This window comes from Protomyctophum bolini (genome assembly GCF_963924005.1).
Source record: "Protomyctophum bolini genome assembly, chromosome: 14".
NCBI classification, from domain to species: domain Eukaryota; kingdom Metazoa; phylum Chordata; class Actinopteri; order Myctophiformes; family Myctophidae; genus Protomyctophum; species Protomyctophum bolini.
The window spans coordinates 17,308,972-17,328,835 of record NC_137875.1 but is presented as its reverse complement, the minus strand read 5'-3'; the positions used below and the strand labels follow the sequence as shown (position 1 = coordinate 17,328,835).

Genomic DNA, 19,864 nt, shown 5'->3' with positions numbered 1-19,864 from the left:
TAAGGAAAAATATATTTCAGTGTACTCCACAAAACATTTCGGTGGACTGAAAAAAGGTCTGAGTCCCCCAGGGTCGAATCCACATGCTGTGCAGCTAGGCCAGCATGGATCAGAACGTTTTCCAGGCCAAGTGTGCCAATCTTACTTGAAAGTAATTTCTTAAATTCTGCCATAGTCAACTGAGTGTCCACCATCAAGGCATCAAACTTCCGACACCACTGATATGCTCCTTCCTCAAGTTCTGGCAACTCGTTCTTGCAGTACTCCATATTCCTGCTCCTCACCAACACTGGGAGCATCATGTTGTCCGCCTGTCGTTCGATCTCCCCCCTGGAGTGTCGTGGAGAGCTCGCCTGCCAGTCTGCAGGGCCCCTGTAGGTGTCGGAATGGTAGCCCTGCCGTGTACGGGCTCCACTGTCCTCCTTCTCTTCCTCCTGTTGAGTTGATCCTACACGTCTCTCCGTGCGTCCAGCAGCTCTGTCACTGCACTGTCTGTGCTCCAGCTCTTTCAGCTTCTTAGAACGGTGATTGTATAGCTGGACCAGGTCACTTTCTTGACCTTTCAATCCAGCCAAACGCTCCTCAAAGTACGTAGTAGCGGCTGAATCCGCCCTATTCTCCTGCATAGTCTCCATCGTCTCATTAATCTGCCTGCAAAGAACATTGAGACTATTGCCCAGAGAGTTCAGCACCACGACAGCGTCCCTCCTCTCTTCCTTCTGCGACTGGCTGTCGCTATTGTCACTGCCACCAACAGAAAGGGTGCCCACTGCCAGATCGGGGCCTGCTGTCCGTCTGTCACGGGCAGAGGTACGGCTTCCCCCATCCCCTGCATGTACTGTACGTCCCTCCACTTGAGCTATAATATCCCGACTGTGCGGGTCATATCCCCCAAGAGTCAACGTATTTTTGCCCCTTGGCGCAGCCACCGGAGAGTAGCTTCTGTAGATGTCGTCACCTCCATGTAAACTGTCTCTGTGGCTGTGGCCAGCCTCATCCTGCAGGTCAGTGAGGTCACCCAAATCGAGGATCAGATGCGCCTCTTTCATCAGAATTTCACTCAACCGTGTTTCTATAGAACGCATATACTGTCTCTGTGTCCTCAATTTACTGGTCAAGTCCTCTTTCAGGCAACGTACCCGTTCCAGCTCTTTCTTAACAGAGCATCGAGTGTCGCTGTCCTCTGGCCGTTGCTTTGATGTCCTCATGTCTCCGCTGTCATGAACTTTCACCTCAGCCTTTGCTGAGAGCACATTGCTGTGGTCCACAATGTCAATGCACTGTCGCTTCTTGTCCGGTACTGACTCACTGACATTGGGGCCTTCCTTACAGAACATATCTAATACTGATAATTCAGTCTTGCGTTTGAGTTTCCGCTCATTCGTTTTCTGATCTGCTCTGTATCCATGCACAAGAACCCTTATGGCATTGATGACTTCTGCATCAAAAGTACCCTCCAGAGGCCATGGTCTGTCAATGTCCGGCCAACGCTCGTTAAATTTCTTTGAAATCTTCAAAATATCCTTGCATGAAACTGAATTTTTCTCTTGGACAATGTCCACTGGGATTATCCCTGTGTCCATCATATCTACTAAATAGTAAATAATCTAGACACTAGACACTAAACTTTCACACAGTCACACTGTGACACACTCATGCTGTGTCTCCTCTCACTCAGTCACAGACATGCATGCTCATTTGCATACTGTCCCCACAGAATGAGTAGAAACTCACTTCAAGGAAAACATTCAATACTGTCTCTCTCACACCATCCACACAGGAAAGTGTAAAATAAAGAAATTAGAAAACCACTGACAGTGACAATCTGCAACTTAAAATAAAAGAAACAAAGAAATGCCTCTATTTTATTTTTAGACTAGCAAGTCAAGTCACTGACTGAGGGAAGAGATTGACCCCCCCCCTGCATGCACTCCACACAGGCGTCAAATGCACTCAATCACTCCCTCATTTATCTACAGTATGCAACTGTTTTGTCCCAGAATCAAATTATCCATGCAGGCTATATTGTTTTTGACTAAAATAAAAACCTGTAGGCTTAACAATCCAAATTAACCTATACCTAATTTTACAAAGGAGAATTTTACAATGAGAAATGTATTCTCATTTACCTCCTAAATTTAGCTTGGATCCCAAATTAAAGCCAATTTAATTTTAGACCTGAATTAAACCCCCAATTTAATATCAATATTACTCCCTCCTCTGAAACATGTTCCACATGTTATACCTAAAAGAAAAAATAATACAATAGGCCAGCCCAAATAATAATACCCAAGCCTAAAGCATAAATCCTCCCCCGCTCTAGCACACCTTGTCGCATAGACAAAAAAAAAAGGTCTCCCCTGCGTGTGAATGTGTGAGTCTCCCAGAAGAGAAACACACAGACGCACCCTGTCTCTCTATACCATATAGCAAGAGCGAATAAACGAATTAAATGCCAAATCACTCCCAAAAACGTGTAAGTCACTGGACCGCACAATCAAAATAGCAACAAAACACTTAATCAATAATTATTTGGCATTCAACCATAACTCACAAAGATGCTCTATACCAGCACAGACTCATAGACAGACTTACACTCAAACAAACAAATGAATGTAGCACCTACACACACAACCATACCATGCATAGGCTACACTACCATTTAACTCCTAAACTCTGTCCACTCCCAACAGAAGCAGACTCCAATAACCTAATCACTAACCTAACCAATAACTTGCCTAACACAGCGTCCAGATGTACACTATGGTCCTAACACGTACGCTTAACACAAGAATGATAAGCCTATTCCATCACTCCAACTTCACTTCAGTCCTCGGGTTCCATCCAAACTCACGTCAAAGGCAACAACAAAAAAAATCCACAGATACGCAGGTCCGTTTTGCGTGGCGTAGAAAATCTTCACCAACATTTCTCCAACATCGGGGCGCCATTTATGATGTGTCTTTCTTACAGGGCTCCGTGGATTCATTTATCTAATTCCTTTGTTGGAGTTGCTGTTGAAATGAATAGGAGGTCCAAGCAGGCATATTTCCTTCTTTCCATTTATTGATCAGCAATCAGTTACAGGTTACAAGCATTCGTTCCATGGTTACAGCATATTGAGGCCTTCGTCCCAGGCAGAGCCCCTAGGTTCCCCTTCTCTCTCTCTGCTGTCCCTCACTCACAGTTCTAACTGATTCTCCGTTCCATCTTATACATCCCCAATCTGTGGGTGTCACCTTGTCCCTGTGTGTGTGTGTGTGTGTGTGTGTGTGTGTGTGTGTGTGTTGACCCTTAGGCTCTATTGCCTCTTGTCAACAAGTTACCACAGGTGGTCTTATTTTCGAAGCATTCTTCAGTGTGGTAAAACCTCACAATGTCCACTATGCAGGATCTCACAGCTGTTACGAACTGACTATCTTAAAGTGTCCCTATAGGCTATCTTAGTGACTTGCTATTCTAAATGACCTCTTCACTTAGGCTTTGCTGCATGTGAACTCCTATAAGTGTTCTGTGTACAATTATGGGATATGTTGAGAGGCATAATCTATCAAAATATACATCATGTTCATCACGGGAGCCCAAAGGACAGGGCAGGGGGGGGGGGGGGGGCTCTAGAAAATGTGGCCAACTGGGATCCACTGTTCCAGAGCCATGATCTTGCATACATTGGTCCGACATACCAGTGGTCTGACATGCATGGCCGGTTAAGACACATGCGTGGCCGGTTAAGACTCACCCGTGGCTCCGATATGCGCTGCCAGTTAAGACACATGCAACTACCTCATGGCTCGTTCAAGATGGTCAGAATGGCCCCATTGGCATTTTCTGTCCAGGTGTCATGAATTGGCTCTGCTCACAAAAGGCTAAATATTTAGTTTTACAGTTCTTACTGATTGTCCAAAGCCCCTAGAGTAGGCTACTGTTGAACTTACAAGCGATTGATTTTCCTTCATAGAAATATGATATGTGGTAAAGTTTAGGTGGTGGATTACAAAATAAGCTATACTCTATTGTGCTGTCCCAGTTATTCAGTATATTAGATAGGTTTGATACCCCCCTAATGTGTGTGCATTTAGCCTAGCTTTGATGTGTAATCAGGAGCCAATTGTGCAGCCAATTGAGGTTCAGTAATTTCAGGTGTGCAGGACAGCAGAAGTCAGTTGTTCTCCAGCAGCCTAGGAGCAAACACACACACAGAAGCTGCTACTGTCATTCTTTGTTTTTGGCTTGAAAACATCTCTTGTAAGTTTGTTTGTGTACAATTGCCTTGACTCATGTTTTGTAAGCTTAATCTGAGAGTTGTTTTGTTTTATTACATGGGATGCTTAATATGTTTAATGATTGATTGCTTGCCTTAAATTATGTGAGGTAGAGTGTTAATGTTTTAATTACAAACTACTGAATGCTTAGCCTAGCATGTGCTTAGGTTATCTTATGTTATTGAGCTGATTGTGTATTTTATGTTTTCTATTTTTACAGTTTCACTCGTTGTTTATGAAAGTTGACCACTGGCATCTCAATAAAGGCAAACTGAGATGAATCCTGACTTTTATTGGACTGAGTTTGGCTGGCTGTTGATTTGTGTCACGGACGACACCCTGAGAACAGTACATCTATATTGAAATACAAAATTATATAAAATACTATAAGTTTACACAGATATGTGATGTTATTACTGAGTTAATGCATTCATAATTGGTCACTTCTTTGCACTAGCTGAGAAAATCCAGCTATGGATGGCAAACCTCAGGCCCTGGAGACTACAGTGTGGGTTTGGGATGGAGAGAGAGGAGACGTGGGAACAATGGGAGGATGGATGGTCCTATCGCTGAACTTCAAGGAGGTCAAGGTGGGACAGACATTCAGTGACACACAAACAGGTCAGGGATGTTCTTCCAGCTGATAAGAGGCCCAGAATAAAGACCTGTTTCCCAAACTGAAAGGATCACAAGGTCTTCATGCATGCTGTACAGAGTAGACGCTTGGATTACAATTACAATTCTAAACTGAGAAGGACCATCATGCTAATGTTGCTGCTGACCATTCTGGTACAGGAAACGCCTTCTGTTCCAGCTATAGGTGAGTGTAACATTTCCGTTCGACAAACAGGTGAGTTATACTATGCTATATAGGTGAGTGGTTTATCGGCTCAGCGCAAACAAACGATACTACCGTTGTACCGTACCATTCATTCACCTGTGGTCTTATGATGCATAATATAATGTTAAGTTGTCACTAAGGATGTTTCCTCTATGGCCCTTACAGATTGTAATACTGTAACTAGTAGGTCTGTTTGTGTACCTATGTGCTATAGTATGTGCTGTCGCACATGTCTGTAGTACGTAGTCACCATGTCAATCTGTCCGTCTCTGCATCAAATCACATGAAGATCCATTCATTAGATCTACTCTAGTTAAATTACTTCAGACTTTATTCACCAAGTTTCGCTTGGTGCAGGTGTTGACATAAAACTTCAGTAGGTCTAAGAATATAAAAATGCAATTAAAAAGGGGAAGAGCAATAAAATTGCGGTTACATCATTTTTTAATTGATGTGCAGTTTTGTGCGATGTGTGCGTGAATCAAAATGAAAGGGTAAACACACAAAGTAACACTACCGTTGAGCTGTGTTGCTTTGTGTGTTGCTGCAAAGGAGAGATCAGTAAAGGAGACGGAAACAGCAGAGAGAGTCTTTTGTTGTTTTAATTATGGAATCTGGCCTTAAGTGTTGTTCACACCGAGATGAACCTAGTGACAAAACCCATCATTAGCACAGTACTGTTATCTCCACCACAACACTAGTTCACGATAGATTACTACGGCATGACAAACAATGGATCCCTTCCGAAGACAATGAAGTGAAGTGATCCATAGTATTGCTAGCCTTCACATGCCGAAAGCTTCTGTGTTCCGTTAATGATGATATTATGTTGCAGCTCTCTCTTTCTCCCCTATAGAAGATTTAGAGCCTCAATTAGCATGCATCCACTTGAGTCAGCGGCGTCCTCTGCCAAAGCACTGGTCAGAGGTGTGTCTCCAAAACCAGCCATTTTTTGGCCATGGATTGATCACTGTGATCTAGATGGATTGTCTCTTATAGTGGTTGGAGGGCCAGAGAGTGAAGGGTAAGAGGCTATCGGAGTGAATGATGGCTGTATTCTTGGGATTCTGTCCTGTCAGAGGATCTTTACTGCTTGGGAGATCACTCTCCTATTTGTTTGTTCCACTTCCTCTACTGATGTCCAGTGATTAACACTCACTCATGCCCTCACACACAATCCCATAATTCTTGGCTAGCAACTAAGGCCGCCTTCCTCTGGCTTAATTATATCTTAATTAGATCGTTGGGAGGGCATGGAGAGCATGGAGAAAAAGGATGACATCAATTGCTTTGCAGCACTTTCTTTAACTGTCTCATTTAGTTCTCCAGATGCGCCACAAATAGCCAAGATTCTATTGGCATTCTGGGTAGATAAAGACCCGTCTTTGTTGGAGACAGCTGTTGCTTAGATTAGAATGGTCGAGACAAGTGTTTCAAATCATAAAGCTTGAAAAACATATTGGCCAGGAATAAGCTTTTCATAATACTGTATGTATATGATGGTGTCACTCGCTGAAAATAATTTGTGATATACTGTCTGTGACTATAGCACCTTTCATTTCATTTAACAGAAAAGGAAAAAGGAAACCAGACCAAAACATTGTATAAATCATATGTGATTCAGATATCGTAGTTCGGGAGGAAACCACCTAACTCAATTTTTGAGGTTTTAGAAAAAGAATTCTCCATAAATCAGTGCTATTGATTGTCGCACCCACAGTCTGTATGTTGTTTCGGAAGTATTGAACCAATGGAAAGTATTAAAAAGTGCTTAATTTGGACAAAATCTCTTAACTCCATTGGACCCTCAAACTGTTTGCTAAAACAGCCAACTCCATCACCTCTCCCCCTCTCATGCAAGTAATTGACAATACATGAAGTCACAACTACAACTTTGATGAGGTAGTATTGTTTTGTTTTCAAATTATAAGGTTTTCTTCATTTCCGGAAAAAATATATTTTTCATTTTCTGAAAAATGAACATTTTGGAGTTAGGTGGTTTCTTCCAGACAGCAGAGATATATAAATCCTTTAATAATATATGTTCATTTGTTTTTAAATAAGTGGTGTTAATAATGAATACTTTTTCCATACAAAAATATAAAATAAAGGCGAAAGCCACAAAAACGAATAAATAAAAATATAAATGTACATGTTTTGGGACATTATGTCCCAATTCCCAAGAGAATGGGTGAGCTCTGTTTTTGCCCTTGAAATGTCTGGGCAGACGAACATGATGGACAGTGGCTTAGCCTACCTGCACTATACAGGCAGTGGAGGAAAATAAGGACATAAGTACATTTACTCAAATGGCGCCTATTGTACTTGTCTATTACCATTACTCTACAATACATCTTGAGGCAAATAATATTCTTTGTCCACTGCAATTACTTGACAGCTATAGTTAGGCTACTAGTTAGGCTACTTTGCAGATACAAACAAACTAAACTAAAAACATTCATTGTTCATTTGTTACCCATGCAGCAGCAAAAATAGTTATGGAAATCAGCCCCACGTTTACCAGCTGTAACATTAAAGTGATGAACACATAATGCATTACTAATGTCGGAACCCATTTAGTTAAAAATAAATTCATTATAAATTGAACATCTGTCTGGAGAGATTAATGCCTTACTAATTACAATCCAATATGAATGTAAAATGAGCCATTCTGCATGAGTACCGGAAGTATATTTTTGTACTTTAAAGGGTTAGTTCAGATCTTTAGACTTAAAGATGTAGGAAATACTTGCCATTAATATATAGTGGCTGCAAAGGTTATTTATTATTTTTATATATAGTTTTAAAGATATTTTGGGGGCTTTTCTGCCTTTATTGATAATATATATTGTGTATAGAGACAGGAAACAGGGAGAGAGAGACTGGGAATGATACGCAGAAAAGGTCGTTGCGATCGAACCCAGATTCACATTCAGATTCAGATTCAGATTCGGATTAATTTATTTTTAATGCGTGGCCCCCAGTGCTCCCCGCCAAATGACTGGAACTACTTAATAATCACCAAAACCAGACACAATCCGTGATAAACTGCAACCAGCTCTCGGTTTGTGCTTGAAAAATGTTTGGACGTACAGAATGATTTATACTACTGTAGCTTCAAAGTCACCGCTAAAAATGGACGTGATGTTTTTAACTTTTTTCACTTTTTCTATTGTCAGCCATGGTTCTAATGTAGGCCTATGACCAAGTGTATGCTTGCTTTACATTGTCATGGTATTTACAGTAGCCGTAGGCTATAGAAACATACAGTAGGGTATAGAACTGTAATATGTAATGGTAGTATGGTGTTCTGTGGATGGATACAAGGAAAATAACTTATCCTATTGACCTGAATATAAGTTATTTTCCCAATGGAAATATCCTTAAAAACAAGGTCGTATTATAATCGCGGACTAGACTATTTGACATTCAATGTTCTTTTTCCACAAATGTGTCTTGAAATATGGGGGTCATCTTATAATTAGAGTCGTCTTCGGCAGAATCGGCACAATACAAAAAAAAAGGCACATGTTTGTGTGAGCATGCTCCCTCCTCTCTCCTGGAGCAAATTAACTGTAGACAGCTCAATTTACATGATAGACTGCTGCCTGTACCCTAACAAAAGAGTGACCTTACAAATAACCTTAATACCGGTAGGAGGAAATCATTTAACATTCTTCACGCCCATGACTGAAAGACTACAAATGCTGACTCATGCCTAAAACCGTACAGAATGTATAATATAACATTTCTGAAGAAAATAGACTCCTCCACTTGATTTGGTCGTGTCATGTCGGCCACGACACGACCAATGCCACTTAATAAAGGGTATGTAAAGAAGAAAATAAACGAGAACTGGGTGCATTATCTTATGAATAAACATTGTTTTGATTGCAACCTTTGCCTTATAACCTCTTCAGGAAAATAAAAGAAGATATCACACTTTGTATGCACATTATATATCATTTTAATGAGGTAGGCCTATCTAAAGAGCACAGGGTACATTTCTGACAGCTTCAGTATGGGCTGTCATCACAAGAATCGGTTGACAATAACCAAGTGTGTACAGTAGACCTACATTGAGTGACACACACACACACACACACACACACACACACACACACACTTACAGTACTACTTATTACTTCATCTTATTATTACTTGCGCAAGCAGAGCGTGCAAGTAATAGTTTTCGTCCATGTCGCGGTTTGATGTGTATGCGCCGTGCCAGCGTATGACATGATAATGACTACTATGGCAGTGGTGTCAGATTACATACATGTATACATACATGTATACATACATGTATACATAGGGGCATTACCTTTAATCCTCCCAACACTAAAACATATCGTCATTACGTCACCATCGAAAACCAATTACACCCTGGGCCCTGGCATTGGGTCCTTTAATCCACATCTTTATTACGTCATCATTGAGAGCTAGTTATACCAGTTATACCCTGACGTCATATGCTGCTATGATACATAGCCTACGCATCAAACAGGGCATACGCAAAGTAACCACAGTATACCGCTAATCAACTTACAAATGACATATACATAGAGGCATTTCCTTTCCACCTTTCACCTTTCCTTTAATCCACCCGACACTGATCGACATATACGTCACCATCGAAAGCCGATTAATCCCCATTTTTATTACGTCATCATTGAGAGCTAGTTATACCAGTTATACCTGACGTCATATGCTGCTACGATACATACGCATACGCAAAGTAACCACAGTATACCGCTAATCAATTTACAAATGACATATACATTACATAGAGGCATTTCCTTTAATCCACCCGACACTGATCGACATACCGGTATGTCACCATCGAAAACTGTCTCTTACTTAATACTACTTTTTTACCTCCAAAAACTAGGTACGTAGCAAATAGCTAAACCTAATAATTCAATATTTCAAAGTTCAAACGTTCTTTCACAGAGAAGCTGAGATTTGACAGTTTGTAGCGGTCGACAGTACTTGCACGCTCTGCTTGCGCACTAGTAGGCCATTTATGGCCTATACTTGTGTGCAACAAGCAAGTAGGCACTCGACAGAGTGCCTACTTGAGTGCAGTTCTAGTTTTTATTATTTATAATTATTTTGCAGATTTTCATTCAGTTACAGTGTTGTTCATACTGTATCATTATACATTATAATGTATCATTATCAAGCATCATACTCCATTCATAAATATATCTATTGTTAGTTATCTTGTTGGGTCCTATATTCAGACCATTTCTCCCATTTTTCAAAGAATACAGTCTCTTGCAATCTCAAGTTGTGAGTTAGTTTCTCCATTACAAATATCTCCTCCACAATGTGCATGCTCATGAATTGGAGGATCTGCTTTGTACCCAAATAGCCTAATAAAACCAAATATCGGCTAAAACAGATATAGGCTACTGTATACAGTATACAGGCTACTGTATACAGTATACTTGGCCAATTAATTGTGCATCTCTGTTTTTAACCGGCACTGCCCCAGCCTTTTATTTCTAATTAAATGTTTATCTCTCTCTCCTCCATCTGTATGTCACAGCCCTGGACCCATGCTCCGCATACATCAGCCTCAATGAGCCCTGGAGGAACACAGAATTCCACGTCAATCAGTCCAAAGGCGTGCCCCTGTGTGACAGCCATGTGTCGGGAGAGTGGTACCGCTTCACGGGCATGGCGGGCGACGCTATGCCGACCTTCTGCATCTCCGAGAACCACTGCGGCACCCACGCACCCATCTGGCTCAACGGCAGTCACCCTGACACTCGCGACGGCATCGTCACCCGTCCCGTCTGCGCCAGCTTCAATGACAACTGCTGCCAGTGGAACGCCAGTGTGGACGTGAAGGCCTGCCCCGGAGGTTACTACGTCTACCGTTTGCCTAGGCCCTCCGTCTGCTTTCATGTCTACTGTGGCCGTGAGTAAGGAGGACATTATAAACAAGAAAACAGAAACCGAGTACACAGTTAGGTCATTTTTGGCTGTACTCGCTACAAAAATATATATATGTATAGTGTAAAAGAAGTGATGTAATGTGCATCACAGTACTTCCGGTTAAAATGTTGCTCAATAACATAGTGTCATGGTGTTTATTAACTGTAGATGGTACAAGTGCATGAATGGTGAGGTGATAATTTTCAATAAAATAAATAAAAAGTGAAAGCAGCTATCGTCCTCTGCATAATACCGTATTGTGCCCAATAAGATGACCCTCATTTTTGAAGATTAATTTGTGGGAAAAGAACATTGAATGTCAAATAGTCTAGTCCCCGATTAATACAGCCCCATTTTTGGGATATTTCTATTGGGAAAAAACGTAGTCTTATATTCAGGCCAATAGGGTACTTAGCTATTTTTGTGTAAAATGCAGAGTCATTTGAGCTTGCGTGTGAGACATGAGAACAAAGCTGTCGCGAGTCGAACTTCATCGCCATCGTCTTGGATTAGTGTAGCTGGATAGAAGGTTGAAATGGGTAACGTATCCCATCATGCATTTTCTACCTTTATTTCATATAATTGCCAGGTCCTCATTAATGGTGCCAACTATGTGGTATGAGGTGAGCTATGGACAGTTACCATTGGTATCATCATCGGTGGTCATTTCAAACTTTTTAATTTAATTTTCTATTGATGCTAGAACAATGGCTTCTATTTCAGCATGCTCTAACTTCCCAGGAAGAGAAAGGCTGTAGGTCTACTGTACGTCATATTAGCTTGGAATCCCCATCGATGATGTCATTGGTAGGCAGATTTTTTAACTGTCCACACTCCACAGCCCTCCTCTGAGATACAGAGTGAGAAGACAAAAATAATAATAATGAGCCTTAGTGAGGATAATTACAGCTCAATTACAGGACAATTTTATGAAGATTGGTGTTGGGGGTTCAATCAACAAACACTGGTGATATCACTGTGTGTGCATTCAGTGCTGTCACTCAGTGGGTCGATCATGTGTGCTTCTTATTTTCACGGAACATACCGTATCTTTGGGGGGTTCTAAGTGTCTGTGTATGTGTTGTGCAGATTTCTATGACATCTGTGATGAGGTGGAGTGCAGGGGTCGACAGTGTCCCGAAGCAGAGTGTCGCTGTGCCCCTGGGACTGTGCTGGGAGCTGATGGACAGACTTGTCTGGGTGAGTCTGAGAGGAGAAGAGAGAGAGAGATGGATGACAGGTAAACGGGTAAACAGATACTGTATTCCATTATTTCCCAAACAGTGGGACACATGCTTGGGTCACGGACCAATCAAGAAAGTCACAACTTTTCATCAATTGAAAACAATTCCAACATTTTTCAAAAGTATAAAAAAATCGAATAATTTCCTTACAAAAAACAAACAAAAAAAACTACGTTTATTAAGTAGTGAAATTAGCAGGTCTGATATTTTCACTATAGTTTGTGTCCACGGCAAAACGTCTAATTTATCTTTTGGGTCTCGAGCTAAACAGTTTGCAAACCACTGCTGTATACATTTTGGGTGAGAGACGCCATTGTATGACAGAGTATAAATTAAGCATGACTCAGGGAGATAAGGGAATCAACAGCGTGGGAAAGTAAAAAAAAAAAGTTTGCGAGAAATAAGGCAAAACAAACATGATTTAAATGTTTTGTTTGGCTTACTTGTTATGGATTTTAGTGACTTATCCCGTTATGTATGTTCAGGATGAATCTTCATTTCAATCTATTTATACTGTTTAGTACGCTGCTTGCCAACAAGAACAGATTTCCGTGCTTCAAAGCCTGGTGATAGCTTATCTCTATGGAATGTTCCCAATATCACCATGGAAACAACACATTTGCAGCATCCGACAAGCCAACAGTCCACAGCATAATGTGATTATTTTCTACAGTACTCTAGACTAATATTATTGGGCATAGTGTATCTGAGCCAACGCTGGCATGCTCTGTACCCAGTACCCTTAAATTAACACAAAGGCTAGAGTGTGCATTTGCTGACTCAACGTTGAGCAGAGTGTGGCAGCAGGATGCCAGCGGGGGAGGGGGTTTCATTAATTAACCATATAAATTAATTATGGTACCCACTCCTTTTGGGTACTGGTATTTGTTTTTGTCATGGTCTAGAGGTGCAGGGTGGCCATGGTGTGCATGGTCTAGAGGTGCAGGGTGGCCGTGGCGGGAGGTGGCAGCAGAGTGCGCTGGTGTACAGTAACTAACTAAGTACATTACATTTTACTGAAGTACTGTACTTAATAATAAGTAAAAATGTTAGGTATTTGGGGCGATAGCCCCTCTTATGTCCAGCTTTTGGTGTATGTGCTAACACAAACTTTGTCCTACACAAATATGAAATGCCAGTGACAATGAATAGACAATTTTGAGTGTTCGTGTAAACACAAACATTGCGTAACACTTCTGATTGGCCGGAATGAGATGATGTATGATGAAGTACGCTGATAACATCGAAATAAGTACGTTTCAGTAAGTTTATTTATTCTACTCCATTGCATCTAAGAGGCAAATATTATTATTACTCAACTACAATTATTTGGAAGAAAACAGAAGGGTTACTAGTTTCAAGTTACATTAATCACTTCAGCCGCCATTTGAAAATAGTAGATCTACAACCTTCTGTTCTATTGATACTATTTTGTATTTTAAGTACTTTTTCCACCACTGGCACAGTGGCACTACTGTAGTGGTGGTGGAACTGTAGCAGGATGGCAGTGGAGGAGGGAGGCTGTTGAGCAGTAGGGGTGCAGCTATAGCTGTAGGATGGCAGTTGGGGGACCAAGACTCCAGCAGTCAGAAAAAGAAGTGTATTAAGGAGGATTCACAGAGATGGAGACACACGGCACAGCTAATGAGGGGTGACAAATAGACTATGAGAAGCCCCGGCCGCGCGACAGTCCCTCCGTCACATCGTTCACTCATGGACCAAATGTGTCAGTGTGAGAAACGCCTGATGCCTTCTTTTTTACTTTGTCTGCCGATGATGTCTCCTCACTCTCATCATGAATGCCAGCTCTTTGGCTACAGACCATTCATTCGCCCCCCTTGTGTGTCTGTTGCAGCCACATGGTATTTATCTTACAAGGATGGATGATAAAGATGAATGGCATTGGTAAAAGAAGGTTACGTCAGTCAGAGGAAAGTATTTTAGTCGCTGCTGTGTGGCATATGAGCTTGGCCATTTACACTAAGCATACTGACGATAGCATGATCTGGTAAACTCCATTCAACTGGACCTCCAAGGAGGTATACATACTGTAGAAACCAAACTACAAGCATTAACATTTCATGCTGTTGTGTTGTGTTGTGTTGTGTTGCGTTGCGTGTTCAGATGTGAATGAATGTGAGAAGGACAACGGGGGGTGTGCGGAGGTGTGTGTCAACACCAAAGGCTCCAGGCGCTGTGAGTGTGGGCCTGGCCGCGCGCTGGCTGAAGATAGACGCAACTGCAAAGGTATTATAAGGCAATGTTCCTGCGTTCTTATTCACCATGTGGTGCTGAGGTGACTTGGCAATGTAACCACGTGGCGTGCATTATCCTTGTGGGTTGTCTTTTTCTTTCTTCTTGCACCGTGCAGAGATAGCTGGCTGTCATGCCAACAACGGAGGCTGCAGCCATGGCTGCTCAGCACTGCGGGACTCCTATCAGTGCCATTGTCCTCGCGGGCTGGAACTGGGAGAGGATAAACTCAAATGTCAGGGTGAGATTTAGATTTTTGTGTGTGTGTGTGTGTGTGTGTGTGTGTGTGTGTGTGTGTGTGTGTGTGTGTGTGTGTGTGATATGTTAATAGATGCCTGAATGTTTGCATGTTTGTCGATGTGTGTGTGTGCACTGTACTGTTGTTTTCTAGACTCCACTTTTTCTGTTATCAAAGCGTCTCAGAAAAAAAGTTCACCTGTGTGAGTGTATTTTATACTACTATGTACAGAATGAAAGAGAGACTGACAGAAACGTCAGCGGCACACAAGCGACTTCGCACTTTCGCAGACAGTTAGACAGGCGGGCCGCGGGTAGACAGAAAGAAAGACATGCACTAGATAGCAGGTAATTGGACCGTTTCCCATCATGCCGTGCGTGCCTCAGCGTGCCTGTCCTGTCTCCTTCCCTCTGCTGCCTGTCTGTCTGTCTCCTTCCCTCTGCTGCCTGTCTGTCTCCTTCCCTCTGCTGCCTGTCTGTCTGTCTCCTTCCCTCTGCTGCTGCAGTGCCGGTGCAGTGTGATTCCAGTTCCATCAGAGTGTCAGTCCCCAAGGACCTGGTCGGAGGGCTGGACCTCTTCCTGTCCAACTCCTCGTGCCGTGGGGTCTCCAATGGAACCCACGTCAACCTCAGCTTCAGCCTCAAGACCTGCGGCACCGTGGTGGAGGTCAGTGCCCAGGCACGTGCATCGTGCACACATATAGACACCAAAGGCCCTATACCTGTCTGTAAAACAACTGCCCTTTCCAGACCACGAATGCAGCATTTACGATGATGGAATGAAATTATTTCATGAGAAAGAATGAAATGAAATTATGATGAAAGAAATGCCACTCCTTTCCATACCGGAATAGCCTGGCCCAGCCACACTTCACCCGCCCCTATTACATATGCATATGCCCCGAGGATATTAGTATCGCAACGCGAGGCTAATACCGGAAGGCAGCATTCAGAAGAATTGCTTTTTTCACGAAGTCACCTGAACTTGAACGCAGCATTTTGCGTTGAACTAATTTGAACAAATATAGATAAAGTGCTATTTATCTCTCAGGATGTTGGCCTTGGGGGTATATGTAAGCCCCCTGCTCTGTGTGGGGAGGGGGACGCACGCAGCACTGTGAGCCGACAGTCTGTCTGTCTAGAGAGAGAGAGAGAGAGAGAGAGTCTGCTGACCCCATGACCGCATCACCTTCCACCAGGCTTTTCTTTTACCTTTTGTGGCTCAAGGTCACAAACTCCTGGAAATGTCAGTAAAACTATATGAACTGAATGTCTCCCCCCCCCCCCCCCCCCCCCCCCAGGTAACGGATGACAAGATTGTGGGCACCAACCTGGTAACGGGCCTCCCCAGGACCAGCCCCGGCAGCAGCCGCGACATGATAGTCCGCACCAGCAAGCTGCTGCTCCCCGTCACCTGCGAGTTCCCCAGGGAGTACCAGGTGTCGGACGGCTACCAGGCCACCCTGCGCAGCTCTGCCCTGGAGCTGGCCGGCCACAGCGAGGGCGTCTTCCCCTTCTCACTGGAGCTCTTCAAGAGTGCCGAGTTCTCGGAGCCCTACAGCGCCCCGCCGCAGCTCCGCCTACAGGACTCCCTGTTCTTCGGAGTGGAGCCCCGGGAGAGAGTGGAGGGGTTGTCTGCGCTGGTGGAGAGCTGCTTCGCTACACCCAGCCCCAAGGCCGACCAGGCACTGAAGTATTACCTCATCAAGGACGGGTGAGTAATGGAGCAGTGAGTCTCTAACCTTTTTTAATATATTTCATGGACCCCCAGTTTTACTGTAGGCTATATGCATTAGAGGCCACAGGCCACCATTTGATACACTTTTTATTTCTGGGACCCCAATCTGCACTGTAATATCGACACATTTGGTCCCTAGACCCGACGTTGAGTATTATCAATTGACTGTACACAGAATGTGATGCATTACAACAGGCAATGTATACGTATAGTGTGGTCATGAGGGCTGGGCAATACATCAATATTATATTGATATAGACATACAGTACATTGATATGACACTATATATTATCGTCTGGGATTTTGGATATTGTAAGTGTATAAGTATATGATATAAGTATTGTCTTTTCCTGGTTTTAATCACTTAAGCCAGTGGTTTTCAACCAGTGGTCTGGGAACCACCAGTGGTCCTTGAGACCCTTGAGAAGGTTCCAGGTGGTCCCCATGCAGCTAAATGATGGAATTTAGCTGCATGGTATTTGGTCATAAACGTGATATTTAATTGTGTCCATATCGCCCAATGTGGTCATTATAATAAAGTGTTTCTCAAAGCGTGCATAATGGTAAAGGGTGCATTCATATAGTGCCTTTATCCAAAGCACTTCACAATGTGCATTACATTCACACACAGATGGTGACGGAAACCATGCAAGGCACCAACCTGCTCACCGGGAGCAATTAGCCTAGGGTTCAGTTTCTTGCTCAAGGTCACTTTGACACGAACCCAGGGGGAGCTGGGAGATTGAACCGGGAACCTTGTGTTTCCCAAGCGGCCGCTCCTACCTCCTGAGCCACTGCAACTCAAGTGCCTTGCTCATGGGGCACAATTTACAATTTAGGTATTTAGCAGACGCTCTTAATCCAGAGCGATTTACATTAAGCAAGAACAAAAAAGCATGGGAATACGTCACATAAAAAGCATTTATCATGAAACATGCGTAAGCTAAGAAAGTAACAGTGGAATATCTATATAATGTATAATGAAACTATACATATAAACTATACATATATACTATACTATGCTATACATATGTATTATGACGTGCTATGACTACATACAATGCAATTATAGTGCTGTCTACATAACATGCTATATGTCTGTATCAAATGCTATCTAAGTCTACAGAAATGCTATCTAAGGGGGTAAGTGCTATGGGCCATGATGGAGTCTGAAAAGGTGGGTTTTCAGACTACGGCGGAAGATTGGGAGTGATGCTGCAGTTCTGACTGCAATGGGAAGTGCATTCCACAGTTTTGGAGCCAGAAGGGAGAAGAGTTTGGGATGTGTGGAGCGTTGTCCCGGCGTTTTTAGTGAGGGTACTTCCAGCTTCCCTACTGGCTGCACGATGGCAGTAGTAGTATTGGTTATTAATCCCAGCAGCAGCTTCCAGGCCTGCTATGTGTACAGACTCCAACAATTCAATAATGTCCAACACGTCCAGAAGCAACGGCTGTATGTGTCCTACTACTGCACCAGGCTTTCAAATAAGCACCTTGATGCTTATACGACAGAAATTCTCCATTCCCCTCGGAGGAAAACCTAGTGAAAAATGCCACTGTTCTTTCACTCTGATTAATGTTGGGAGCAAACAACAGAATAGATGCAGAAGAATGGGGCTTAGGTAGAGAAATCGAAAACACGGAGCTGCCTTATCAGAAGCAAATGGGAAACACTCAGTGCTGGCTGAATGTCATCCCCCGCCCGAATCCACAGGGACTGCTCTCCTTTTGCTTTTCTATAGACAGGACAAACAATGTACTTCCAGGTTTGTGACAGCAGCACGACGGCTCAAAAGCCCCAAGGCAGCTAATGGTGATGAAATAACAGCTTGTTAGGAAAAAATACACACTTAGGATCTCTAGGTATTGTGCTAAGACACTGGTTGTCCCCAGGGGTCCCCAGCTAAATTAGTTAATGACATTAATCTGATGTTATGCATAACATGTTTTCAGATGGGGTTCTGCGGCCAAATACATAATACAATATGGAGCCGGAGGTTGTTGACATTAAAATGTTTGAGAAGCTCTGTGTTAAGGTATTGATTAACCTCTCCCCACCCAGCTGTATCTCAGATGACACCGTGAGACAGTATACCTCCAAGGACCAACTCTCCAAACACTACCAGGTCCCCGTGTTCAAGTTCATCGGCAAGGACAGCCGTGTGAGTGAGAGAAGCATGCAGAGAGCCAACTGGCCGGTCTCACTCTTTGTGCTGCATATTAATGCATAATCTAATCTGTGTAGAAATGTAGAGGCTTCACTATTTTTATGCAGAATTATATTTCAAACCAGTGTTGTATATGCAAAAAGGACCAAGGCACTCTTGTAGAAAAATAAAACGACTTTAATTTAAAGTGGCTAATGCACCTACGTGTTGCGGCACAAATGCCTTCATCAGGGTGGCTAACAAGATTGCAGATAAAACATGGCTTTTATGGGATATTACATCACAGGTTAATTACCATACAGATTGGTGGCGGGCTAAAAGAAAACACACGTATAAACAAGTATGCCTCACAAAACCCACCATGAACATATACAGCAAAGATATGAATAATGCACTTCTTGATCAATCGACTAATCGAAAGAGTAATCAATAGAATAATCGCTAAGAAAGTACTTGAGAGTTTCGGTCCCAGATGCAATGTTTTACATCTCTCACAAAGCACTCTGATGATCCGTGTGTGTGTGTGTGTGTGTGTGTGTGTGTGTGTGTGTGTGTGTGTGTGTGACACAGGAGGTGTTCTTGCACTGTCATGTGTTGGTGTGCGTGGAAGGAGACTCCCGCTGTACTCAACACTGCACGGGGCGCGTGCGCCGGGGGCTGAGGGCCAACGGGCCCCAGGACCAACGTGTGCTCAGTGGCGGCCCCATCTTCATCCTGCCTGAGCCCTGACAACAACAACGTCCTGCTGCCAGCCTGCCACCCTTCCAGGCCATTGGCAAACCACAGTGAAGCACCGCTAGACGCACGCACGCACGCACGCACGCACGCACGCACGCACGCACGCACACACACACACACACACACACACACACTCCACTGCATTGCCCCATAAACATGCAACAGTATACAAACTCCAATCCCCAATGTAAGCTATATATTGCTGTGGTTTGAGGCATTTCTGGTTAATCATACATTATAAGCTAAGGCTATCTTTGCCACTTTGCCTGGCTGCACAATTTGGTTGCAATAAAGTGACTGACATTTCGATTAGAAATCATTTGGAGGAGAGCAGTGCTGCAGTTCATTTATAACTACAACCGGTCAACATCGTTTTCTAGGTCACAGTTGGTCACAGTCGGATGCATGTCTCAAGCTTGATTACTGTGGCCTCCGTT

The 19,864-nt window shown here is 43.1% G+C and overlaps 1 protein-coding gene across 1 annotated transcript; it reads left to right on the top strand.

Annotated features, from left to right (window-relative positions):
• Positions 1-10,773: 10,773 nt before the first annotated feature.
• Positions 10,774-19,418, top strand: oit3 (oncoprotein induced transcript 3; the record flags this gene model as incomplete). The annotated part of the gene is made up of 8 exons (XM_080781537.1): positions 10,774-11,032; positions 12,139-12,249; positions 14,418-14,540; positions 14,665-14,787; positions 15,290-15,450; positions 16,085-16,497; positions 18,584-18,683; positions 19,260-19,418. The coding sequence occupies exons 1-8, from the start codon at positions 10,789-10,791 to the stop codon at positions 19,416-19,418; spliced, it is 1,434 nt and encodes a 477-aa protein (XP_080637663.1). The 5' UTR covers positions 10,774-10,788.
• Positions 19,419-19,864: the final 446 nt, after the last annotated feature.